The 18,344-nt window shown below is 36.9% G+C and overlaps 2 protein-coding genes across 2 annotated transcripts in view; one reads left to right on the plus strand and one right to left on the minus strand.

Annotated features, from left to right (window-relative positions):
- Positions 1-886: 886 nt before the first annotated feature.
- Positions 887-10,516, minus strand: LOC307147637 (NLR family CARD domain-containing protein 3-like). Its single transcript, XM_079852533.1, has 7 exons — positions 10,379-10,516; positions 9,762-9,923; positions 6,788-8,662; positions 4,313-4,486; positions 3,321-3,482; positions 2,497-2,543; positions 887-2,421 (listed from the first exon to the last, which is right to left on the minus strand). Exons 2-7 carry the CDS (start codon positions 9,908-9,910, stop codon positions 1,865-1,867), a joined length of 2,964 nt encoding a protein of 987 aa, XP_079708659.1. The 5' UTR covers positions 9,911-9,923; positions 10,379-10,516; the 3' UTR covers positions 887-1,864.
- A 3,558-nt stretch (positions 10,517-14,074) lies between these two features.
- Positions 14,075-18,344, plus strand: part of LOC307148539 (60 kDa lysophospholipase-like) — a gene marked incomplete at its 5' end in the record, with an annotated part of 37,174 nt that continues 32,904 nt past the window's right edge. Inside the window, 2 exons of the mRNA XM_079854147.1 lie at positions 14,075-14,312; positions 14,589-14,730. Of these exons, the coding sequence (XP_079710273.1) occupies positions 14,075-14,312; positions 14,589-14,730 (380 nt within the window). The remainder of the gene's footprint in view (positions 14,313-14,588; positions 14,731-18,344) is intronic.

Consider the following 18,344-nt stretch of genomic DNA (forward strand, 5'->3'; position numbering starts at 1 on the left):
ACTATTTGATGTGAAACTTACATCTGGAAGACGTATTTTTAAGAGTGTTTGCTCATCTGCAATACGTCTATAGGACGTTCCTGTCAGATGTCAAATAGACGTTTAGAAGATGTCTTTAAGATGTAATGATTTAGAATGATTTAGAATGTATGTTAAACTGACATCTTCTAAACGTCTATTTGACATCTGACAGGAAACGTCCAATAGACGTATTCCAGATGAGCAAACACTCTTTAAAATACGTCTTCCAGATGTAAGTTTCACATCAAATAGTCGTGTGCTATCTGGGAAGCCATTTGCCTGTCTCCGAGCAACACGCGTGGTGTTTGTTACGCGAATCAATACGACTGAATGAATCAGTTGAATCGATCGATGGGTTCAATGACTCATTCATCATGACATACAGCCACTTGCCACACACTGGCGGAACGATGTAACTACAGAAAGGACGACTGAAACATAAACACACTGTTGTACTGCACTATTTAATATTAATATATTTTATTGTTTACCTTCTAATTATGTACCATTTTTTCAAAAATATGAAGTTTTTAAAAGTATATTTTTTATAGTTAAAATATTAAATCAAAAATGTTATTTATTTATTTTACAAATATTTTATAACTGCATAAATCATTCAGTTAAAATCACCCTTCAATTATAAACAAAAGCACAATATAACCTATACATTTACCATGTGTATGCAGTCATGCATGTTTACAACTCCAAAGCTTCTTCAAAAAGTACACCAAAACTAATGCAGAACAAGAGGAGTTATTTCACACATCCCCAATGTACACACATTCTAATATAGCCTATTTAGATTAGGTCTCTAATCTATTTGAAAAATATATACACAAATATATTTGAAACTCCACATACTTTTCAGAAAATAATAGTTCTCTGTATTTATATACTGTATTTATAAACTGAAAAGATGAACACAGATATTGGTTCTCAGGACTGTAACATTAGTTCACTAACAGTGATTGAGATGAACATAAATTCACTATCAGTGTTATTGAATAAATATTGAATCGTCACAAAATAGAGTACATTTTAATAAGCGCGTAAAAGAGACCTCTGCTGGTGAGATGAACATATTACACTGGATTTACACACTCAATTGACCTTGAAACACCAAACCATCAAATCAACAATTCTTTAAGTTCTGCAACTTCACCTCTCATTTGTTTTTATTATATTTATATAATACATATTTGACATATTACTTATCTAACAGCTTTGACCCATACTGAATGATAAACACATGATTTTTTTCTTTTAGAAAAATAGAATTTTGTTGATAGAAAATGTATGATATGTTAATTATAGGCCAATAATAATTTTCAATGAAATGACAAATTATCAGGAAGAGACACGTTAAAAAACATCATTTGATGATAAAATATCAGGTCATAATAATGTTGAGCTCAAGACACGAGCTGATCATTGAATGTTTTCAAGCTCTACAACTATGAGAGATCATTGAGTCTCTACAAATACTAAATATGACACGAGTTTGATCCACATCTTCAATTAATTTGTAATGAAGTGTGTTTAGATGAACTCTGACCTGACCCTCAGTTACCATAGTAACAGAGCAAGCACTTGCTAAGAACTGTTTCCTGTAAGCAATAAACTAAATCTTCCTCCAGGTGGCGCTCAGAGACTCAGAAAGACAAAACTCTTGTAGAGCCGCATTCAGATGTTATAAAAACACAGAAAAGTATGTCTTATGTCAATATGTGTGTGTTTCTATATACATACTGAAATTAAGATTTGAAGAGAGAAAGAGTTTTACAGCTGTGTGAGTTAAAGAGAGAGAGATAATGTGAGTGTTTCTTTCACTCAACTGTGTCTCTCAGTTGTTTCTCACAGGAAGCTGTTTAATCTCACACAGAGACACTGAACCACCCGCATAAACCCCAAATCCAGCATAGAGGGGTTCAGTGAATGCGCTGTTGAGTGTGTGTAAGTGTGTGAGTGTGTGTGTGTCAGAGACGCTGTAAAAGGACAGAGTGCCGGCCGGCCAGTCCAGATACACTCCTACTCTGTTAGAGGGATGTGAAGGGGCAGATATTACTGTGCTCTTATTATTGTGTCTGACAGTGAAACTGTTATGAAACCAGTTTAGACTCCAGGACTTTGTATTGCATCCAAACCAACAGTCATGACTTTTTCCTCTCCTGGTGATTCCTTTATATGTCACTGATATATCAGCCCACACATTACATTCAGCCTCCCAGTAACAGCGTCCAGACAGACTCTCTCTACACAGAACCTGAGGCCATTCATCAAATCTCTCTGGATGATCAGGATACGGCTGATCCTCTTCCACATTTGTCATTTTACTGTTCCTCTCAGACAGAGCGAGACAAGTGTTTGCCGTGTTTAAATCCAGGGTGAGATCACATGCATCTGAACACAAGAAGAGAGATTTTAACATTTATAACGCAACAAAACAATGATTAAGACTAAGTGTGTGTGACCTACATTTCTTTAGTCCTTTTGTAGTCCTGAACTTTCCCCCATGATCCAGACTATAAAAACAAGATGTCACAGTCAATTTACATAATAATGATTTTATATAAAAAATAAAAGTGAACATGTTAATAATGACTTAAATTTGGTCTGTTCGTCACACGAAGTTATCGTGTATCTTAAGAAGACCTGGAAAATAGTGAACTAAATCTCCAAACTCAGGTCGATGTCTCTTCTGATGAGGATCATTTGAGATCCTCTGTTTGTCATCCAGCATTGGATATAGTTCCTGATTCACAGCCTTTATCATTAGATTAGATCCTAAAGCCTTGAGCTACAGACTCACCTTTACAGTCACTGATCGTCTGTCATTATCCTTTAATTTGTGCAAGTGTTTTAATCAATAACCAATATTCATCTACTAACAGCAGAAATCTCTTGCTGTTCAGCTGATCTGCTTTATTTCAGTATCATGAGGTCAAACATAATTTCTTCTCATTTAGACTGGGATTTCTGTGTCTGTATATTGGATCTGTTTTTGCTTCATGTCTCTGACAGCAATGACAATTTATTTTCTAGAGCAGCAACAAGCTTTGAATTTATGTTTTGGGTTCAGAGACATGAGTGTGTTTCTCAGATGCTGCTGTTATGAGTCACAAGCAGCTGTTGATCTGAATCAAGATCATCTTCAGTCAAAGAGTTCAAAACACGTCCTTATTTTACTCTGCTGTATGTGTATGTGCTGTATGCAGGGATCTATGTACAGAGTTTTCAATGACTTTATAACGCACACATGTCCAAACACACGACAGGATGATTGTTAGTGTTGAACATACTTGAGTTTATCCAGTCTGTAGTTTGGATCAGAGACCAGATTGACTAATGATTGTCCTGGGTGATTGTAGCTCAGATCCAGCTCCCTCAGATGTGAGGGGTTTGAACTCAGAGCTGAAGCCAGAAAACAACAGCCTTTCTCTGTCACCATACAGCCAGATAATCTAAAAACACACACACGCACACACACACACACACACACACACACACACACACACACACACACACACAGTCAAATAATCCTGTTTAATGCTGCTCAAATGTGGCATAAATGTATTTACACAATAATAAATTAATGTAATTTTAAATACAAAGTATATGAATTATGAACAAATTATGAAAAAGCACTATCATGACAAAAAGTTTAAGGTTTCTCTGATGCTTCTTTTTATTTACACAGACCCAAGCGGCATCAAAGCTGTCTTTAATAGGACAGAGGTGGGTCAGGGCAAGCATGATATACTCATCATTACAGTTTTGGGCCACAAGATTATGACAAAAATCATTATTGCCCTTGATATTGTACTCATGCCTATTTATGTGGATTAAAAGAATACATTACAAATGTTTTCGTGTGTGGGGAACAGCACACCATACACAGAAAAAACAAGCTGAGAACCATTTATGAATTAGTTTATTGCTGTTTTAAGCATGTGTAAATCAAGACTTCACCACTGATTCACTTAGTAGCATGAAAAAAACTATTATTCAAATTGTAAATAAATTTTGTACAGAAAGAGAGTAAAGAACGTTCCCATCACTGAAGCAGTCAATGACTTTGACCAATCTCGCAAAAACTCCCGTTATGATCAAATAAGCTGACTGCACTGCACAATTTTCACATTTCACTTTAATTGCGAAGTTATTGCTAGGAATGATTCAGTAGATGCTGGGTATTGTCCCTAGCGTCTCTTTTAAATTTTATGCCCTTGGGACCAGAGCAGAAGGCATCTTTAATTTCATAACCATGTGAACCATTATATGTTTTTCTTACCTCAGTATGTTGAGTTGACAGTGAGAACTCTTCAGTCCATCAGACAGAAGCTTCACTCCTGAATCCTGCAGGTCATTGTTACTTAAGTCCAGCTCTCTCAGTGAGGAGTTTGATGATCGTAGAAATGAAGACAAACTTTCACAGAACTGACCAGTGAGATTACAGTCAGCAAGTCTATAATAGAAGATGAAATATGTTTCAATAAAGAGGACATGGCGGATTAAAATATTGTTCCCTTTCGATAACGGTCTCTCAACATTGCTCAATAGCTGACGCTATAGGGTAAATCCCTTTCTCTGAAAAGACTTAAGCCTGATTGAATCCCACTCCTCTCACTCTCTCGTTCTCTTCCCCCTCCTCTCATGATCTTTGAGGGAAGGAGTGGAGTCACGAGGCTGAGCAAACGGGACACAGTAACCTCACTTCGGCTCAGTTCCAGCGTGCCTTACTCTCCCCACAAGTGCGAGGATTCCTTGGTGCTCTTCACCCACGAAGACCAGCACCCCTCTATTGGTGCGATGGGCCTGGGACTTCAAGCTCATCCAAGTCCTCTCCAAGGCCATCGAGGAGCTGGGGTTGGAATGGTCGGCTTTTATTTTTCTGTTTATTTTATTTTTATTTCTGTCAGGACCACTGTCTTCAAATACGATTGACAATTAGCATACAGTTTGGATTGGCGGTATGGTTCCGTTCTGGGCGAGAACTCCCTGCGCATCCATGCAGCCTAGCATGGATAAGAGCAGGGAGAGCAGCAATAACCCCCCTTGGGGAAAACAGAACAGAACCAACATGAATGTATGCAAATATATTTAATTCAAGATTTTAAAGTACAACATAATTCGAGAATTTATTCTGATTCAAGGGGAATCAGAATGCCAAATCCTGACTGAGGAGAGGTGGAGCTGGGGAGGGAGGAGGGTAATTAGCTCCCGAGAAAACGCGATAGCTGCTGATAATACTGAAGGAGCTTATAATCAGGGTTCTAAATTAACTTTTTTGATCACCAGCCAATGTGGCTGGTAACTTTCTAAAGTTACCAGCCAATCAGAATATCCACTAGCCAATTTTTTTTCCGGTGAAAATAAGAGAAATTATGAGTGCCACTGAATGTATTTGATTATTTTATTAGAATTTGCTGGCATGAAAAACACAAAGTACAATACAACAAAATATACACAGAAAGTCAATACGACCTGTCTTGGCAGTTTTAATCCTTAGGCTCTCCTGATGACTTCGGGAACTCTCATGGTCCTTTACTGCCTCTACTTTAAAATTATTAGATCCTACTACGAAATTGTTTGTTTTGTTTTTTTTCTTTTGCGTACATGACAATACATGACAACATTATTGTGATCAAACACTAGCCATTCACGACCCGTCAGCCGTTTGGCATTAAATTAAATTTTCTTAGTTTCTCTGTCGATACCCTCCTCATCCCCTGCCACGTTCCTCTTCTCGCCCCCATAAGTCTGTCCCAACCACCGCCGCGGCCGCATTTCGTTTAACCTACTTTACTAGCCAACTCCGTTCGTCTTATTTCTTGTGTTTTCTGTGTCCGTTCGTTTCCATGGTTTCTCGCGCTGGTTTCACTGCAAACTGCGCGAAACCAATGGGCGTATGAAACGTCATCACGTGTTCATGGGAAATGTAGGAAGTACTGCCAGGGGGAGAAATTACCGAAAACAGAGCGGAACAGAGCCTTATGCATCATGCCTCATGCATCACCGGCCAAACTGGCTAGTAAGTTTTTATTAACACCCGCCAAAATGAATTTTAACCCGCATTTGGCGGGTTGGCGGGTTGTTAATTTAGAACCCTGCTTATAATATGTATACAGTGATAGGCGTCATATTCCTATAGGTAGATGTGGATCAGCTGAGAGTCATTCATTGATTCAAGTAATTTTTTTGACATTTGGGTTTAAAGTGTTTTAATTCTACAAAATATGGTGTAAAAACATCTGAGTGCTGCCCTCTTCAGGTTGAACGGTGGCTACTGCAGTTGAATTTTCCTATTGGAAGTTGTGGTACCCTGTGACGTCAGAGGGTACCAGCTAACCACGCCCTTGTATATCATACCTATAAGGTTATTATAAAACTGACTCAAGATCAGTTAGTCAAATTTGACACAGGTAAAGCTCTGTTCGTTGAAATCACACGACCAAGACACTTTGATCTTATCTAATATATTACATCTATATTCTACATAACAGTAAAATGAAATAAGAGATCAACACATAAGAATGACAGTCATTGTTCTTGTATATAAAGCAATAAACTACTTTATCATTCAACTCCTGATCATTCATCTTCACAGTTTAACATTGTCTTTTGCTGCACTAACACTGCACATAGCACTTTATGTTTTATGGATTTCTGTTTGCACTAAAACAGTGTCATGATTTGATGGAGGAATTGCAATATTACTGTTTCAACAAAACAGACACATTCAGCAATCACATGAATGAATACTCACAGAGCTTTTCTGCAGTTCAGCATAGCTGGTAACAGTCTCCTTCTGCCCTCATCTGATGTGTTGTATTTCTTCAGATCAAACTCATCCAGCACCTCCTCTGATATCTGAAGCATGTAGGCAATAGTTGAGCAGTGACCAGGAGAGAGTTGATTCACTGAGTGATTCTCTGATTTCGCAAACTCCTGAATCTCTCTGTACAGTGTCTGATCCTTCATTTCCAGCAGACAGAGGAACAGATTGATGCATCTGTCAGCTGAGAGACGATCATCATCCTTGATCATGTCTTTAATGTACTGTGTGGTTTCTCTGATGGTCTCTGAGCTGTTCTCTGTGTGTGTCAGTATATCCTGTAAGAGTCTCTGATTCGACTCCATTGAGACACCCAGCAGGAACCGCAGGAAAAGATCCAGGTGTCCATTTTTACTCCTGAAAGATTTATGAACTGCTGCTTTTAGTAGCTCATTCAGAGAGTTGTTCCGACTGTATTGCTGATAACTTTCCTTCAGAAACAACTTCAGTGATTCCTTATTCTTGACTACATAGCAGTAAAACACAAAGAAAGCAGCAAGAAACTCCTGAAAGCTCAGATGAATGAAGCAGTAGACTTTCCTCTGATGAATCACAGATTCCTCCTTAAAGATCTCAGTGCAAATCCCAGAATACACTGAGGCGTCTGTGATGTCTATGCCGCTCTCAATCAGGTCCTCCTCATAGAACATCACATTGCCCTTCATCAGCTGTTTGAAAGCCAGTTCAGCAAGTTTCACAATCACTTCTCTGTTGGACTTCAGGACTTTCTCTGGATCTCTCTCATCATACTTCTGATTCCTCATGTTGATCTGAGTCAGCAGGAAGTGGATGTACATTTCAGTCAGAGTTTGAGGGATTTCTGCACTGTCATCTTGTTTCAGGAGGTTTTGAAGCACAGTGGCTGAGATCCAGCAGAAGACGGGTATGTGACACATGATGTGGAGGCTTCTTGATCTTCTAATATGTGAGATGATTCTGCTGGCTTGATGCTCATCACTGATTCTCTTCCTGAAATATTCCTCCTTCTGAGGATCATTGAATCCCTGAATTTCTGTCATACGGTTGATGTATTTTGAGGGGATCAGATTGGCTGCTGCTGGTCTGGAAGTGATCCAGATATGAGCAGAGGGAAGCAGATCTCCTCTGATGAGGTTTGACATCAACACACTCAGTGATGAAGACTCATTCACATCACAAACTTTCTTTATATATGAAAAAATATGTTTCTTTCTGCTTTCATCCAGACCATCAAAGATGAACACAACTTTACACTCCTCATAAATCTTTGAGTCCAGATCTTGAAGTTCAGGATGAAAGTCCAGCAGGAGTCCATGAAGACTATATTGGAGATCTTTAATCAAGTTCAGCTCTCGAAATGGAAGCACAAACATGAAATCTACATCCTGATTGGCATTTCCCTCGGTCCAGTCCAGAATGAACTTCTGCACAGAGACCGTTTTTCCAATTCCAGCGATGCCTTTAGTGAGAACAGTCTTGATTTTGTCTTTCTCCTCACATACTGGTTGATGTAACGGTTTAAAGATGTCATTGCAGTAGATTGGAGTGTCTTGTGTTCTGGCTGTTTTCTCCATCTGTAAAACCTCATGTTCTTCATTCACCCCTTCAACCTCTCCCTCTATGATGTAGAGCTGTGTGTAGATCTGGTTCAGGAGGGTTTGATTCTCTTCTAGTTTGTTTCCCTCAAATAAGCTCTCATACTTGTTCTTCATGCTGGTTTTGTGCTGGTCTTTGACTCTTTGACTTTGTCTGATGAGGGTCTGACAGTCAGAGTCAGTGCAGGTCAGACTGGGCGTCACTGATCTGATCACATCATCTCTCTTCACTCTGCAGAAAGAGAAAGATGAAATAAGACTATAAAATGAAGAAATAAAACTGTGGCTGTGAAACAGCATCTTTAAGTGAAAAGTAGTTCCAGAACTACTTAGTAGAACTACTACTTTTACCTATCAGACTACAACAGTGAACTAACAGTGAACTTTCCCATGTGAATTGCCCTGTCATTCATGCATGCCATGTTTCAACACAAACACAATAAATAAAAAACTTTTTTTTCTTCAGTTTGCTATATTAGTATTAATTTTTTGCTTTAAGATATAGTCCCTGAAAATTTATAATTTCCGTATTTACATAAAATAATAGTTTAATGATTATGCATACAAGGATATTGTTATGATTCCTGTCTTGTGTTTCCCTCGTCTTGTGTGGACTTTAGTTATTTCCTGTTCTGTGTCATGTTTTGTAGTCCTTTGTAGTTTTTCTAGTTTATTAGTATCCCCAGGTGTTTCTAATTAGCCACACCCCCTTGTTATCTTGTTTAGCTTGTTGGTCCCTGTGTATTTATAGCCCTTGTGTTTCACTTGTTACTTTGTCAGTTGTTGTACATGTAAGGGTTGCTTCTAGTCTTGTCATGCTTGTGGTTTTGTTTCTTTTTCCCTGAAGTTCTTTATTATTTGTTCTATGTTTATTTCATTAAAACCTTGCGTTTAGATCCTCGCTTCCGCCTGCTTTCTCCGGCACATTACAGATATACGGAAAAACAGAACTTTTGTTTACAAATTTGAATGCTGCTTATTGGATCAATAGAGGTAAATATCATATTTTGCAAATATACGTTACTTTATGTGTACTTTATGTTAGCTTATGACCTACTACAGGGGTGCCCAAATCTGCTCCTGGAGATCAACCTACCCGCAGGATTCAGATCCAACCCTGATCCAGCACACCTGTCCATAACTATCAAGTGCTCCTAAAGATCTCATTTAGCTGCTTCAGTTGTGAAGGATCAGGGTTGCAGCTGTATTTTGCAGGAAGGTAGATCTCCAGGAACATGATTGGGCTCCCCGGCTGATTCTTGCCTTAAAAACAAATGATGCAATTGAATGAAGTACAGACTCAGCTACACACTGCTCACACTGATACTCACTCAGGGTCAGAGGTCACTGCTCCATCACTGAGTTTAGGAGGAGGGTCCATGGATGCGTCACTCTTCATAGACACACAGCTAGGTTCTGGAGATGCTGCTTTACGTGTCTGAACAGAAACACCCTCTTTTCGCTGCTTGTAGAGACTCATTTTACAGGCGGTGCTATTAAAACACAATGTACAACAAATTTCATCTTTAGACATACAGAATGAAACATTTAATAAACATATTTGTTTTGGGTATGGTTTATCAATTTCAGTATGACTAAATTATTCGCTAGGTACACTAATACACACTAGAGTATCCTTTACTGTGTGGAAAGACAACAAACCCATGGTTTAAGAAACTGCAAAATAGAGGAAACCTGCATATATTCAACGTACCATCAACGTACAATATATATTCAACGTAACAAAACAAAGAGATGCTTCCTAATTTCCTATTTGTTATATTTCTGTGTTTTATCAGCAGGTATTCGGTTTGGAAGGCTATCAAGAGAAAGAAAAACTAAGCATCAAAACAGATTGATATTATTATAACAGATATTTTACACATGCCATTAATTATAAAAAAAAAATCATGAGAATGAATCCAGATATGTGTTTGTTGAAACCTACCTCTGTCTCAACAATGAAGAACATCAAACACAAACCATGTCTCTAGATATCAGCATTAAACTGATCTGGTCTCATAATTTACAGTTTTTCCTCCGGACGTTCATGTTCTTCCTTTCACAAAATGGAGTCTGTTGAAATAGTTTCACTTTCACATGTCACATGACCAGTGAGAGAAGAAAACCATATAGGGCATACATAAAACACCTGCGCATGTGAAACAGTTTTCTTCATTTCTGAATATGTCCACATAACAGAACTGTGAGATATTATAAAAAGATGTCATGTTTTGAGATTTTTTTTCTCCAAATTTCAATGACTTGAAATGTGACAAAAGGATGACAAAGTACAAGTGCAAAAAAATTCAAATGTCTCGAATCATTCTTTATCTAAAACATGTCATCTTTACATATTACCTCACAGTTAACCCCAAAAAAGGCCCGGTGTTTAGTAACTTCATGATGACAAATTTTATTGAGTACAAGCACACTTGAGTTTTGTTTATTAACCAATTAGACTATACAAATCCTCCTTACTGACCCCAAAGCAGCCCAAATTTTGTCTACCTGCCCAAACCAATGTTTACCCGCACTATCAAATTCAAAACCGCCCAATCTGCTAACACTGTCTGTAATATTAACAGCCAATTCGCACGAGATAAGAAGTTGTGTCTGGTTTCCAAACATAGCATACATTTATAACTTACATTAAAACTAGCAGTAACTTTGAAGCTAATGTAAACAAAGAGTGCACATGGATTTTCCCATGGGTTAAAAATTAAGCAAATGCTGGTAATACACATTTAGTTAACAAAACTATAAACATTTTAACGCTTTAAAAGTGTGCACACTCACACTGATAAATAATTTCAGACAGTTCAAGTTAGCAAGCCTCAAAGACTAGCCTAATAATAAACACCACTTTAACTGATCTCTAACTTCTTTTACTTAAGCAAACGCCTTTGTGTTGTCAATTGACGATATGCATGGTTACTTCCTGGTTTTCAATAAGCCGGCTTGGGCATTTCCGGTGAACTGTTAGCTGTCCTTCCATAGCCTATAGGCTACTCGCTGTCAAAACTATCTATCAACAGTTGAATTTTTAATGTTGTGTTTTTATTTTAATGCCGTTATCACACTTACATAATTTGCCAATAAAGCAGTTTTATTGATTGCAATAAAGACAAAAGCTAATGGGTACGTTGAAATAAGAAGCAATGTCTGTAATTGGACACACAACATTTTTCCAGCACCTCAAATGTCATTTTTAATGTGATGACCAAAAAATTATTTGTTCATCCTTCTGACTCTGAGATTATCCCTATTTGTAAAACCGAACATTTCAAGATGTAGGAAATCCAACATTTGATAGAAAACACTTTTATTTAAAATGAAAAAAGACAGCTATAACCAGTAGATGGTGGCAGAGAAGCATTTATTGGCTTATATTAGACATTTCCTGTCATATTTTTTGACATGTTTAGCTTTAGAATAAATAGCTTTATAAAATCACTAGATTTAAAAATAAATGTTGTGAAGGTGAAGTATGAAGTACTCACAGATTAAATATCTTCTTGATAAGTCATCTGCAGATTAAATGTTCAGTAGATCATTGTCATATCTCTTAGTGTTACAATAATTTTTTTTTTTTTTTTTCAGAATTGTTTTTATTATGCAAGTACAAAGAAAGACAGAGAGACAGAACAACAAACAACCTTGTCAACCTGGTTTTCCATCCAAGTCTATCCAAGTATTAACCAGTACTAAACAATATCCTCTGTGCAATAGGGAGAAAAAAATAAATAAATAAATAAATAAATAAATAATCCACAATACACATTCCCCTTCACTTTATACATACAGCACTCTTTTTTTTTCTTTTTTTAACACACAAGACAAGGGACAATAGACAAAAAAACAAGATAAATAAAACTATTTAGAGTAGACACATTCCAGACAAATTACAACACACAGGACAAGTCACAGTTACAAAAAGAGAAAAAAAGACAAATTAGAACAAACAAAAACAAAACAAGCTAACAAACCAAAGTAATAACAATAATAATAATGATGTCTCATGTACATACACACACACACACACTCACACACACACACACACACACACACACACACACACACACACAAATTACACTGGTGGTGCTCCTTGAGTGAACTATTGAGAGAGAGAAAAAAATAAATTAAATTAATGTGGAAAACTTGGATGAATGGAGGTATCGAAACATTATCAGATATTACTAGCTCAAATAATATATCCTCATTTGATACACTGAAAGATAAATTTAAATTAAAAGATTCAGAGATATTTAAATATATGCAGTTAAAAAACTGGGTCAAAGAGAACTGTGATATAGTGAACGATGTTCCGGAAAAGATAAAGACCCTTTTGGAACAAAGTAAGAAAAAGAAAAAATGTATAAGTGTTATGTATGATTATCTCAATAATGTCGTAATCAATTGTAATCTGCTAAGTAAAATATATGAAGATGGGACAGAGATATAAAGGACTTCAATGCCAAAACAAAATGGAAGGAGTGCTTAACCCTTATGTGCTGTTGGGGATGTTTTCATCCACTATGGGGTATTTTTGAGTCTAAATTTGGCCATAACTTTTTCTGTGTTTCAGCAAATGGAATGATTTTTGGTGACAAATCTTATTTTGACACATATTTTGGGAAAATGCTTTGAAATTTTTCAAAAACTCAACAGTACACTGTGGGCAAATTTACTACCCTTTCGTTATGTTTGTGGCTGAAAACAGCCACTACTTTAAACTGCTGTAAAAATTTATCAGATAAATATTTTTTTTCAATTTTTTTTGCATAAATCTATTAATCAACCTCAGTCCTGCTCAAAAATACTAAATGTTTAAAAAAAATTCAGGATTTTAACTCTTTAATTGCCAAATTTGTAAATGATGTCACTGATTTGGGAAAAAAACACACACAAAATGACTCATTTTCAATATAAAATGTGATTGTGGACTGGATTTTTTTTTACCTTTTATCACAGTCTTGGACATGTCAAAGATTAGAAACAACATTGGTTTTGATGCATTGTTAGTTTTTGTGCAGCATCAGATTTGAACTTTTTCTCCCTCATTTACTGTTCGTGGCTGTTTTTGCCCCATTGACTTCCATTATAACCACATTTTTTGATTGCAAAGCCATGCCACCATATAATCATGCATTTTTGATTGTTGGTGGTTTTCCCTGTTGGGAAGAGGTAAAATTTGTCATTTTTACTGTTGATAACCGGGTGGCACCATTAACCCTTTAGATAGGCCTGTGCCAAAAAAAGCTTAGTTTCTGGCTTTTACATGGAGTTATATGGAGTATAACAGCATAATAAAGTGTGTGTGTGTGTGTGTTTGTTTGTTTGTTGTGTGTGTGTGTGTGTGTGTGTGTGTGTGTGTGTGTGTGTGTGTGTGTGTGTGTGAACTCACCTTGATGCGTCTGTGAAAATCAAAATATGCACCTCAGCTCTCAGAACTGCATGGAGTAAACAAAAACAAAGTAAGTGTATTTATGCACCTGCTGCCTTTTGATGGTGAGAAATGCAGACTAAACAAAAACAAAGCAAGTGGATTTAAACGCGTGCATGCAAGCCTGCTGGTCATTTGATGGTGAGAAGAGCAGCAAGCAACATGAGAAAGGGCTTGATTTGTAGTGAAGTTTTAGAGATGATTATGCAGCCTGACCCCTCCAGCGAGCTGCAGGATGTTTCGTCTTCTCCCTCTGACACCACAGACTCAGGAGAGTCAGATCCTGATTTGGATGTGGCACCCTCATCATCCTCTCTAGCTTCCACTGAAGGCGAGGAGGATTCGGAGGATCCTGGATCTGGGTGGATTGGGAGAAACGGCGAAGTGTGGTTTTCCACCAACGCGGAGACAACTCCCTTTCTTCAGCCTGCCAGAGGCGTGACTCCAGGGCCGACGCGCTATGCCTTCGCAAGGGTCCAGAACATGGATTCCGTGTTCAATCTGTTTTTTACGGAGGAGATGATTGACCTCATTGTCAGCATGACTTGCGTCAACACATACATGTTTGTACAGTCATACAAACATGTATGACTATGCCTTGTGATGGCATAGCGCGTCGGCCCTGGAGTCACGCCACTGGCAGGCTGAAGAAAGAGAGTTGTCTCCGCGTTAGTGGAAAACAACACTTCGCCGTTTCTCCCAATCCACCCAGATCCAGGATCCTCCGAATCCTCCTCGCCTTCAGTGGAAGCTAGAGTGGATGATGAGGGTGCCACATCCAAATCAGGATCTGACTCTCCTGAGTCTGTGGTGTCAGAGGGAGAAGACGATACATCCTGCAGCTCGCTGGAGGGGTCAGGCTGCATAATCATCTCTAAAACTTCACTACAAGTCAAGCCCTTTCTCATGTTGCTTGCTGCTCTTCTCACCATCAAATGACCAGCAGGCTTGCATGCACGCGTTTAAATCCACTTGCTTTGTTTTTGTTTAGTCTGCATTTCTCACCATCAAAAGGCAGCAGGTGCATAAATACACTTACTTTGTTTTTGTTTACTCCATGCAGTTCTGAGAGCTGAGGTGCATATTTTGATTTTCTCAGACGCATCAAGGTGAGTTCACACACACACACACACACACACACACACACACACACACACACACACACACACACACACACACACACACACACACACACACACAATCACACACTTTATTATGCTGTTATACTCCATATAACTCCATGTAAAAGCCAGAAACTAAGCTTTTTTTGGCACAGGCCTATCTAAAGGGTTAATGGTGCCACCTGGTTATCAACAGTAAAAATTACAAATTTTACCTCTTCCCAACAGGGAAAACCACCAACAATCAAAAATGCATGATTATATGGTGTCATGGCTTTGCAATCAAAAAATGTGGTTATAATGGAAGTCAATGGGGCAAAAACAGCCACGAACAGTAAATGAGGGAGAAAAAGTTAAAATCTGATGCTGCACAAAAACTAACAATGCATCAAAACCAATGTTGTTTCTAATCTTTGACATGTCCAAGACTGTGATAAAAGGTAAAAAAAAATCCAGTCCACAATCACATTTTATATTGAAAATGAGTAATTTTGTGTTTTTCCCCCCCCCCAAATCAGTGACATCATTTACGAATTTGGCAATTAAAGAGTTAAAATCCTGAATTTTTTTTAAACATTTAATATTTTTGAGCAGGACTGAGGTTGATTAATAGATTAATGCAAAAAAATTTGAAAAAAATATTTATCTGATACATTTTTACAGCAGTTTAAAGTAGTGGCTGTTTTCAGCCACAAACATAACGAAAGGATGTAAATTCTAACAATGCACAAGGGTTAAATCTAACATATAAAGCCACAACCAACGAAAATTTTAGATTGATTCAATATAAGTTAATGACTAGAATTTATTATAGTAGGGACAAAATTCATAAGTTTGATGCATCTTCCCCCCACCTGCTTAAAATGCGGTAGTAGTGACTATCTCACTCATTCATTTTGGTACTGTGAAAAAATAAAGAAAACCTGGTTTGATATTGAGAGATGGCTCTCTAACATCTGTAAGCAGAGATTTGTATTTACACCAGAAGCCTGTTTACTCCAAAATGTAACAAAAATGAAATATCCTATGGGATGGCAATTAATATTCTCCTCTTTAGTCTATAAGAAGCTGTTGTTACAAAATTGGAAAAACACAGATACCCCAGGGTTGGATAAATGGAAAAATGTAATGAAATATTAACTAAACATCGAGAAAACTCTGTCAGTGGACAAAAATAAACAAAAACAGTTTAACTCGGTGTGGAAACCAATATTTGATTCCCTGTAATTAGCCCAACGCTAACTTAATTTATTTTGTATTTTATTTTTATTTGTTTGTAAATCTAACATGGCAATGTTAAGTTATTTCTTCCTTTTTTTCTCTCTCTCTCAATAGTTCACTCAAGTGTTACTATTAATTTAAGATTCATCTCACTGAAAATAAAAATCATCTCATATTTAGGCCTACATGAACATTAAGGCTGTGAAAGAACCTTCTATTCACATAATCTGCCTCATGTTCTCCTAGAGCAGGGGAGATTGAAACATGTGTCCAATTATCATGTGTGAAACTATTGCTCCAATGACTCTAGGGAATCCTATCATAAGATTAACAGAATAATAATAAAAAAAGATTTTAAATTATTCTTAACATGTACTGTATTGTATAGTACATTTAAGTGCTCTAAGTGAAATTGCTTTTTGAAAGAAAAAAAAAAGAATGTAAAAGGTTATATTTGTTCATGTGATCATGTCACCCTATCACTTTATCTTACCGGCAATTTTATAAAAGCCCTCTTTTATGGAAATGGTCGATAAATTTCAAATAGCCTATACACACATTGATTAACAGCTTGCTAGTTAGTCATTTACCTCTGTACTTCAACAGGTTTCGGCAGAAGCAGTGACAAAGCAGACACTTTCTCATTCTGAAACTGAAAAAGGTGATAGATGCAGCTTGTGATGCTTGTTGGGGAACACAGCTTGGTCTAACAGAGAGAGAATTAACAAAGATTAACAGTTAAAGTTAAAGTTGAGCTGAAATCAGTTGAGAGAGATATTTTACTTTAAGACCCAATTAAAACACAGGAGAAATCCTTCTGGTTGAGTAATAACCAGACGTAAACAGCATTTCATGAGAATGGGCAATAAAATATTTCTGGTGAATTTCTGTGGAAAGTTTTCCCAGTTAATCATTTCTTGCCTTTATTAATCATTTCCTTTAAAGACTCATATAGCTTGATTTCATAAACATGGCAGAAGCACACTCGCAAGTGTGAATATAACTAGCAAATAGACTTTCACTATATATTTGCATGTACAGAACATGCCATATATAGTCTTGAAATTTCGCAGTCAGTCCTCGACCTCACCACTGGCTATACTCTTCACCAATGGTAAACTTCAAAACTACAACATACCTTAAATGCCTATAATCCCGACATAACATACAATTAAATACTAACACGTCTCTCTCTATATTAATCTTGTGCAAAAACACACAAAATAATATTTAATTTCAACATTTATTCTCTTTATGCAGTCTGATGCAAAGCATGCTGGGAACTGTAACTCTGCCGAACTCATTCAATTTATGTTCAGCTTAATATAATAATTTTTTGAGTTCACTTTTTTACAATAAAGTACAATGCACTTTCAGTAATATTTAAGTGAAATAAACTAATTTCATTGGTTAATTTCACTGTATGGGTTTAAAGTACCATACAACAATTCATTATTCAAGATCTTATTATTCAAGAGTCAACACGCACCTTTAAGGAAAATGTGACATTACAGTGAAACAAAACATAAATGTGACTATATTGCCATCCTGGTTTTGAGTGACTATGGCAGGAGTTATTCACCAAATATTAAAATTGCTCAGCCTTCATAATTAATTAGTATTTTGACTGAAAGTATTTTTGTACAAAGGGGGCATTTTGCCCCAGCGGTGGGGTAAAATGCCCCGTTTCTTACCAACCAGTTTGCTTCATAGATCAACAGCAAAGTGAACAGACTATAGTTTTTAATATCTAAAAGTAAAAGGCAAGTAATGTATCAACATTTATTTATTTCAGGAATGTCCAAAATAGCCAAATTTAACTACCTTCCATCAGTGAGCAAACTGTGCTAGCTAGCTAGCTAATGCTCACTTGAGGTAATTTTTACATGTTTTTTAAAATATTTTGATTTTACCACCTAGTTATACTGCATTAAGTGTAAAACAAAGGATATGATAGACAGAAATATGTTATTATAATAATTATAATAATTAGACAAGGAACAACAAGGAAGATGTAGGTTGTGTTTGAATAATTACATATCTTATTTAGCTGAGGTAAATTAAATGCAATTCTCTTGTATCCTTGCTCGATGAAGAATGAGACGGCCCAACGGTCGGTTGAAATT

This window comes from Squalius cephalus (genome assembly GCF_949319135.1).
Source record: "Squalius cephalus genome assembly, chromosome: 20".
Taxonomy (NCBI): domain Eukaryota; kingdom Metazoa; phylum Chordata; class Actinopteri; order Cypriniformes; family Leuciscidae; genus Squalius; species Squalius cephalus.